At 47.8% G+C, this 9,491-nt stretch overlaps 1 protein-coding gene across 1 annotated transcript; it reads right to left on the bottom strand.

The window, feature by feature from the left end:
• Positions 1-8,201: 8,201 nt before the first annotated feature.
• Positions 8,202-9,224, bottom strand: LOC115396326 (ATP-sensitive inward rectifier potassium channel 15-like). The gene has a single exon (XM_030102153.1). The coding sequence runs from the start codon at positions 9,222-9,224 to the stop codon at positions 8,202-8,204; it is 1,023 nt and encodes a 340-aa protein (XP_029958013.1).
• Positions 9,225-9,491: the final 267 nt, after the last annotated feature.

Below are 9,491 nucleotides of genomic sequence, written 5' to 3'. Positions count from 1 at the left end.
GAGATCTGATTGGCTGCTGCCGATGTAGGCGGGTCCTGATCGCAGACGGTCCTGATTAGTGATTGACAGATAGAGGGAGACGCTAAAGCTAAAGCTAACGGTCGGAAATCAAAATGGATGAAGGTCGTTATTTAAAAAAAGAACCGCCGTGCGCCTTTCTTTGAAAGTGAGTCTGCAGCTTTGGTGAGTGAAAGCATATTAAGATAGGCCGCATATAAGAACTTTTACAATTTGTATAAATCTATGCTCAAGCTACCCAGCACGGAGCATGCGCAGAACAGCTGGGTGTCTCCATGGCAACAGACTGTTGATGTCATCACAAGTTTAAATCTCTTTGAGGTTCTCTGAGACCAGGGGAGACCAGCGTCATTCTGTCCGTCTAGCGAGTCCAGCGAGTCGAGCAGCGTAGTTTTGGTGTGTTTGTGTGTCTTTTGAAGACTTTTCTCCGGTTATTATGAACCGTTCATCTCTCCAGAAGATGACTTCCACCCAGGCTGACCAGGCCTACAGGCCACGGGTAAGAAAACAGCATTCAGTTCTTACAAACACAATTACAAACACAACTTCGAAATGCTTTATTGATCTTTGAAGAAACTAGACCAGCACTCTTTTTCTGAGTGTCACATTTCTTCCAGACTACAGAATGCGTATTTATCTCTCTGTTTTCCTTCTGCAGAAATGTTTGGATGAGGACATCCACCTTCGTCCCCAAGGTCTGGGTTTATGGGCAAAGGGATGCCGTGGATGGACTCCAGCTGGCAACTCTGGTAGGATCTCCTCCATTTCTCTCTTTTTTGTGATGAAATATTTTATTTTATTAGAAAAAACTGCATATAATTACACCGTCACAAAATGCCGAAGGCACAGAACACGCCAATGAACATAGCGCACATATGAACAAACAACAAGTGAGAAGGAAAAACAAACAAACAAACATGGATATAGGAAACAGGGAGGGGCAGACATAAAACACAGAGGACAAACAAACACAAGGACAGACAACGAGTTGACACATCCGGTGAGGTACTGGTATGAATGATGAAGAACATCTTTGAGTCAGGGTAGAGGAGAGTTAGAGCAAAAGCAATATTCGTTTCAAGAATTCAGCGATCCCAAGCCAAGAGTCCAAAGTTTTCCTCTTCGAGGCTCCATTAACACGAGCTGTAGAGAGTTCCATGCACACGACGTAAAGAAGGGAAAGAGTCCAGATGCAGATAGAGAGTTAATGAGGAGATTTCCAGCGATTTGCCACCATTTTCTTCTCGATTTCTCTCTTTTGTTGAATTAGAAGATGAAAATTGGCTTCTAGCTATATCTGGTCTGTGCAATACATTTATTGTGCAATGTCCTTGTCAAATAAATAAATAAATAAATAAAAAGAACACATGCTTTAATTAGGGCTGTCAGTTTTAATCGCATTAATTGAAATTCATTATTTTCTGTCCTTTTTTTTGTGAAGTGCTGCTGCATCTGAATGGTGATAATGAGGCTTTTCCGTCATTGATCTCTTGCAGAATCAAGAGTTTCCCAGGCCGCCGTCCCCAAACCAGACCCAGTGGATGAAACCATCCACCTGCGTCCACAGGGTGTGGCGCTCTGGGCTCAGGGATGTCGTGGGTGGTCTCTCGCTGGCGACTCTGGTAAGGTCTCCTCCTGAGCTAAGGAAACTCATCATGGAAGAAAAACCTGTTTTTTTCTCTCAAATTGTGTGTAAAATCTATTTCTTCCTTGTTTTCTCTCTCTTGATGAAGCAGAACACGTGCAGAGACGACGAGAGGCCAGAGCGACAGCAGCGACGGAGCGAACCAGGGTGGAGCCAGGTGAGCTGACGGTGTTCGATACCAAACCTGCATGATGCAAACACACGTTTTAATTTGATTGTTTCCTCAAAATCAGAGCAGATCAGAGCAGCTTGTCTTGCTGATTGTTATTTTAAACAGTGTATAAAACCCCTCAAACTCACTGCTGTGACTCTACATTTTCTGTTGACAGGGAAAGTGGCTCAGCTGGTGGAGCCAGAGGAGCCGGTGGAGCCTGCAGATCCAGTGGTGACACTGGATCTGGTCGAGGCCGATGAACCGGTGGAGTCCGTCGATCCGACTCTCGCTGGCGACTCTGGTAAGGTCTCCTCCTCGATTTGTCTCTTTTGTTGAATCAGAACACATGCTTTAATTAGGGCTGTCATAGGGCTGGACGATGTGGCCAAAAATGTCATCATGATATAGGTCTGAATTTTGGTCGATACAATATAATTCTGATATCGATATAGATAATACAAAAGCCTCAGAAAAACTGTTAAGAATCATGTACATAATGTACTACCTGTAAAACTAGAAATTATTTATCCAGGCAGCTGCTCCAGTATAAAATGATAATAAAAAAACTACAAAACATTAAATATTTACCTGTTATTGAAGAAATATGAAATCACTGTCAAATAAACGTGAGTTAAAACTTTTTCAATATAAATAGCTTTAACTTTACACTTAAATACAATTATGTTATTGTTATAGATTCAAACAAAGCTGCCTCAGCCAGGAAGAAAAATAGAATTGCTCAGAATTACTGCAATAAACAGAAAAAAGAGTGAACAACAACAAACATGAATATTACTGGGACGGGGAATTAAAATAACTTTCATACACTCACCTGTTCAATATTAATAGCTTTAACTTTTATACTACAACACAGTTTTTTATAGATTTAAAGAAAGGTTCTTCAACCAAGAAGAAAAATTAAAGTTCTCAGAAGTACAGAATTATTTAAGGTTGTAGTGATTATGGTGACACTGCAGTGAATCCCTCTACGTTTTTTTTTTCTTTTTTTTGTGGTATTTGTCTTCACTGTTGCAGCGTCTTGTAAATTGTACACAGTCCCTTAATCCAGTAGCACTACCAGCTGCTCGTATAAATCAATATTGTTTCTGATGCTTGATAGACACTTTTAATGAAAATGAGCTTGTAGCATATCGTCCACCTGACAACGGTGGGAAGGAGGCGCCATTTGTATGTTACTGACGTTTTGTTAAAGAGTTATTGAGACCGAAAGTCCGGATCTGTCAATATGCTGCCAACTTTACTGGACTGTTCAGTGAATGATGTACCTAATTTGTAGCCACGAATTAATATTTCGTGGCCACAAACTAGCTTGTGGAAGCTTTTTCAGTCACGTTTCCATCACGAGTTCTCATTTTGGAGCTCAAAATTACCGCGGTGGAGCTTAGCTTGTAGCATGAGCTGAGGACGGCCAGCTGTGGTGTGAATGCTGAGTGCGTGATCACTCTCTTGTGGCGCTTTGTGTTCGGCTTGAATAGCAATTAATGATTGTGAAACGCATACTGTACAGCACTATATCGAAATATCGGAAATGTGTTTGAAACTCATATCACCGTTGTTGAATAAAAATATACCGCGGTATATTTTGCTATCGAACATTTGTCCCGCCCTAAGCTGTCAGTTTTAATCGCATTAATTGAAATTCATTATTTTCTGTCTTTTTTTTGTGAAGTGCTGCTGCATCTGAATGGTGATAATGAGGCTTTTCCGTCATTGATCTCTTGCAGAATCAAGAGTTTCCCAGGCCGCCAGCCCCAAACCAGACCCAGTGGATGAAACCATCCACCTGCGTCCACAGGGTCTGGCGCTCTGGGCTCAGGGATGTCGTGGGTGGTCTCTCGCTGGCGACTCTGGTAAGGTCTCCTCCTGAGCTAAGGAAACTCATCATGGAAGAAAAACCTGTTTTTTTCTCTCAAATTGTGTGTAAAATCTATTTCTTCCTTGTTTTCTCTCTCTTGATGAAGCAGAACACGTGCAGAGACGACGAGAGGCCAGAGCGACAGCAGCGACGGAGCGAACCAGGGTGGAGCCAGGTGAGCTGACGGTGTTCGATACCAAACCTGCATGATGCAAACACACGTTTTAATTTGATTGTTTCCTCAAAATCAGAGCAGATCAGAGCAGCTTGTCTTGCTGATTGTTATTTTAAACAGTGCATAAAACCCCTCAAACTCACTGCTGTGACTCTACATTTTCTGTTGACAGGGAAAGTGGCTCAGCTGGTGGAGCCAGAGGAGCCGGTGGAGCCTGCAGATCCAGTGGTGACACTGGATCTGGTCGAGGCCGATGAACCGGCGGAGTCCTTTGAGGGATGTCATGGATGGACTGTTGCTGGCGACTCTGGTAAGGTCTCCTCCTCGATTTGTCTCTTTTGTTGAATCAGAACACATGCTTCAATTAGGGCTGTCAGTTTCAATGGTATTCATTGAAATTATTTAGTTTCTGTCTTTTTGTGATGTGCTGCTGCATCTGAATGGTGATAATGAGGCTTTTCCTTGATTGATCTCTTGCAGAATCAAGAGTTTCCCAGGCTGCCGGCCCCAAACAAGACCCAGTGGATGAAACCATCCACCTGCGCCCACACGGTCTGGGACTCTGGGCTCAAGGATGTCGCGGGTGGACTATACCTGGTGACTCTGGTAAGGTCTCCTTCTGAGCTAAGGAAACTCATCATGGAAGAAAAACCTTTTTTTTTTCTCTCAAATTGTATGTAAAATTTATTTCTTCCTTGTTATCTCTCTTTGTTGAAGCAGAACACGTGCAGAGACGAAGAAAGGTCAGAGTGACCGCAGCGACGGAGCGAAACAGGGTGGAACCAGGTGAGCTGACGGTGTTCGATACCAAACCTGCATGACGCAAACACATGTTTTAATTTGATTGTTTCCTCAAAATCAGAGGAGATCAGAGCAGCTTGGCTTGCTGATTGTTATTTTAACCTCTCAAACTCACTGCTGTGACTCTACATTTTCTGTTGACAGGGAAAGTGGCTCAGCCGGTGAAGCCCGTGGAACCGGTGCAGCCATTGGTACCAGCACCACAAGTGGAGCCGGTGGAGCCATTGGAGCCTGTAGAAGCAGTGGTGCCAGTGGAGCCGGTAGAGACAGTAGAGCCGGTGGTGACAGTCGAGCCGGTGGATCCGGTAGAGACAGTAGAGCCGGAAGAGCCGGTGGAGCCGGTTGAGACACAAGAGCCGGTGGAGACAGTAGAGCCGGTGGAGACACAAGAGCCGGTGGAGCCGGTGGAGACACAAGAGCCGGTGGAGACAGTCGAGCCGGTAGAGACACAAGAGCCGGTTGAGCCGGTGGAGACACAAGAGCCGGTGGAGACAGTCGAGCCGGTAGAGACACAAGCGCCGGTTGAGACACAAGAGCCGGGAGAGACAGTAGAGCCGGTGGAGACACAAGAGCCGGTGGAGCCAGTGGAGACACAAGAGCCGGTGGAGACAGTAGAGCCGGTGGAGACACAAGAGCCGGTGGAGACGGTGGCGACAGGAGAGCCGGTGGAGCTGGTGGAGACAGAAGAGCCGGTGGAGACACAAGAGCCGGTGGAGCCGTTGGAGACACAAGAGCCGGTGGAGACACAAGAGCCGGTGGAGCCGGTGGCGACAGTAGAGCCGGTGGAGCTGGTGGAGACAGAAGAGCCGGTGGTGACAGTAGAGCCGGTAGAGACACAAGAGCCGGTGGTGACAGTAGAGCCGGTAGAGACACAAGAGCCGGTGGAGCCGGTGGCGACAGTAGAGCCGGTGGAGCTGGTGGAGACAGTAAAGCCGGTAGAGACACAAGAGCCGGTTGAGCCGGTGGAGACAGTCGAGCCGGTGGAGACAGTCGAGCCAGTAGAGGCACAAGAGCCGGTGGAGACAGAAGAGCCGGTGGAGACAGAAGAGCCAGTGGAGACACAAGAGCCGGTTGAGCCGGTGGAGACAGTCGAACCGGTGGAGACAGTCGAGCCGGTAGAGACACAAGAGCCGGTGGAGACACAAGAGCCGGTGGAGACAGTAGAGCCGGTGGAGAAAGTAGAGTCGGTGGAGACAGTAGAGCCGGTGGAGATAGTAGATCCGGTAGAGACACAAGAGCCGGTGGAGTCGGTGGAGACACAAGAGCCGGTGGAGACAGTAGAGCCGGTAGAGACACAAGAGCCGGTGGAGCCGGTGGAGACACAAGAGCCGGTGGAGACACAAGAGCCGGTAGAGACACAAGAGCCGGTGGAGCCGGTGGAGACACAAGAGCCGGTGGAGACAGTAGAGCCGGTAGAGACACAAGGGCCGGTGGAGCCGGTGGAGACAGTAGAGCCGGTGGAGCCGGTGGAGACACAAGAGCCGGTGGAGACAGTCGAGCCGGTAGAGACACAAGAGCCGGTAGAGACAGTAGAGCCGGTAGAGACACAAGAGCCGGTGGAGCCGGTGGAGACACAAGAGCCGGTGGAGACAGTCGAGCCGGTGGAGACAGAAGAGCCGGTGGAGACACGAGAGCCGATGGAGCCGGTGGAGACACAAGAGCCGGTGGATACAGTAGAGCCGGTAGAGACACAAGAGCCGGTAGAGACAGTAGAGCCGGTAGAGACACAAGAGCCGGTGGAGCCGGTGGAGACACAAGAGCCAGTGGAGACAGTCGAGCCGGTGGAGACAGAAGAGCCGGTGGAGACACGAGAGCCGATGGAGCCGGTGGAGACACAAGAGCCGGTGGAGACAGTAGAGCCGGTAGAGACACAAGAGCCGGTGGAGACAGTAGAGCCGGTGGAGACAGTAGAATCGCTGGAGACAGTAGAGCTGGTGGAGACAGAAGAGCCGGTGGAAACAGTAGAGCCGGTGGAGACAGAAGAGCCGGTTGAGACAGTAGAGCCGGTGGAGACGGTTAAAAAGTCGAGACGGTGGAGCTGGTGGAAGAAACTGTTCAGCTGTTGCAGCGGGAAGAGCCGGAAGAGCAGGAAGAAATGATTTCTGTCCAGTTCGCTCAGCTGGACAGAAATTTGGAAATTGAAAGAAAACTGGGGACGGGGAAAAAGAAGACAGAGGGAAAGACGAAAAAATTCAGAACAAATTTAGGATAAAAAGGAAAAAAAAGAGGGCTACATTCCCAGCATAATTCGATTAAACCAAAACAAAAAAAAGAGCTAATTTCTCGGCACAATTCAATGAAACCCCCCCAAAAAAAGAAAAACAGGCACAAATAAGTTAAAAGTGTCTTTTTTCAGGAACAACGACGCTGGAAAAGAAGAGGAATGGACTGTATGTCACAATGTGTGTGTGTGTGTGTGTGTTTGTGCATTGAGGAAAAAGAATAAAAAAAGGAACATTATAAATTGACCAAGACTGCAGGATATTTTGTCCAGGGTTGTTGCTCATATTCTACGTATACAGTAGAGTTGTACAGTCTGACAGACAAAACCAAAAGCTTCCTGCACCCGTTCATTAATTACAGTGAGAATGTGTGTGTAGCTCCAGTCCATCAGAGCAAATATCGGATGTGTAGCTGCTGATAGACAAGCAACAAAGAAAAGTTGTTCCATATCCAAAATAACAACAGAATTATTACTAAATGTAGTTTATTGTTTCTGACAGGAAAAGATCAGATGTTGTCTGGATCAGAAACTCATCTCCAGTTTGCTGGTCGCTCCACCATGTTTCCATAACAAACCCTGAAAGCCTGAACAGCCGAGCTGCTGGAGGAATGAGTTTTGTCCTTGAAGAGGCTTCTGCTTTTAATTTGTGCGAGTACAGAGCAAACCCATTCATTCAAAACCCCCTGTGTGATCAAGGAGCTTAAATCACTTCCGTTTATTGAAAGGCAAAAAGCACAATCTGTATTGTGACGTTTGGCAAATTCAGTCAACTTTTTATTTGTGTGTTTTTCAAGAGTCCACAAGCCAATTCACAGATACGAATGAATTATTGATTTCACGTTTAATGATAGGATGATCAACATTCTGAAACAGGTACCAACTGAAATGACTGGATCAGACTGTAACTGGGTTTTTATTTCAAGGTAGAAAAAAACACAAATGCAGAGATTTGAATTTAAGACGTGAACTCTGGTGGATTAACTTAAACTTTTCTAATTCTCACACATTTTTGTGTAAAGGTGTGTAAATTTTTGTGGTTTTTGCAATGATTAAAGTTGCTGAACACATTAAATACATTCCCTTTTACATCTATGTCTTCTTCTGCAGAGAAGCGTCCAACAGGATCCTATTCTGTGAACTCCACTGAAGCTGTTTTGTAGTTTTATATCACTTTATCTTATAATTCCATTAAACCACAAATCACATTTCACTGGTCAAGCTGCTACGAATTTCTCCTGTATTTTACATGTTTTCTATTCAGCCTCTTTGCTACCTAAAAAACATTTCATTGCCTTCCTGATAAACAGTTTACTTCTTCTTGTAGTCCTCCTCCAGTTTCAGCTTCTCCGTGTTGTTGCTGACAAACGCCGGGTCGTTGCTCGCCTGCACTTTGTCGAAGAACTTGAAGTTGGCCACGTAGCGGCCGCTGGGCGTGCTGAACAGCGCCGGCTTGAACTCGTAGCCCCACAGGATCTCCTGCGGGACGTAGGAGGTGCGGCTCTGACACATGGCCGCCGTGGACTCCATGGTGGCATTGAGGGTGACGAGCAGCTCGAAGTCGCGGGTGAGCAGGTTCTCCGCCGTCAGGCCGGACAGGGGGCTGCGCTCGTCCAGGACGTGGTAGAAGGTGAGGGGCAGGATGAGGAACGGGCTCTCGCCGCTGGAGTCCATGTGGAAGTCCACCGAGCTCTGGTGGATCTGCGTCTTCTCGCCCTCCTCCGTCACGTTGGACTGGAACAGCTTCCCCGTCAGCTGGCTCTGGATGAGCAGGCTCTTCCTCATGTTGGCCACCCTCAGCATCAGGCACAGCTGGCCCCGGCGCCGGCACACCACCGCTGACTGGCCTAACTTGATGGTCTCCGCCCGTTTCTTGGGCCGCACCAGCTTGGCCAGGAAGGCGCCGGTGGCGAAGATCTCGGCCAGGCCGGTGATGACGAGCTGGGCCACCGGGGTGAAGATGGCCAGCGGGCACGCCTCGGAGATGCAGCGGAAGCCGTAGCCGATGGTGGTCTGAGACTCCAGCGAGAAGAGGAAGGCCCCCGTCAGCGTCTGCACGTTCAGAACGCAGGGCGTGTGGTTGGAGCTCAGGCCCGGCTCGAAGTCGCCGTTCCCCATGCCGATGATGTAGAAGATGACCCCGAAGATGAACCAGGTCATGATGAAGGTGGAGGCGAACAGGGTGAGCTTGTAGCGCCACTTCATGTCCACCGCCGTGGTCCAGATGTCGTGCAGGTACAGCTTCACCATGCCCTCCACGTTGTCGATGCACACGTTGTTGTGGCCGTCCTTGTTGACTATCCTCCTCAGGACCGCCGACTTCCTGCCTGCCATGCTGCTCCCAGTCAGAGGAAGATGAATGAACGGAGGTTTGGCTTCGGCTTCAGCCACAGACGAGCTGACGGAGCAAGAAGAGGAGGAGGAGCGTTGGACCTTTGTTTGAATGATGCACACAAGCTTAAAATCTGAACAGGAATAGGTTTAGAATTCCTCACGAAGCTGTTGAATTTAATATGAAAGGCACGTCTCAGTTACAAAGCTACAAAGAAATATTGTTTCTATAAAATGCATTCAAGTAAATGTGAAGGTCACCATTTGGAC

Source organism: Salarias fasciatus, chromosome 11, assembly GCF_902148845.1.
Source record: "Salarias fasciatus chromosome 11, fSalaFa1.1, whole genome shotgun sequence".
NCBI classification, from domain to species: domain Eukaryota; kingdom Metazoa; phylum Chordata; class Actinopteri; order Blenniiformes; family Blenniidae; genus Salarias; species Salarias fasciatus.
This window is presented reverse-complemented; position numbering and strand designations above follow the sequence as displayed.

Excerpts from the sequence above, each read along its gene's own strand:
- LOC115396326 (XM_030102153.1), bottom strand. The coding sequence starts at position 9,224 with ATGGCAGGCAGGAAGTCGGCGGTCCTGAGGAGGATAGTCAACAAGGAC.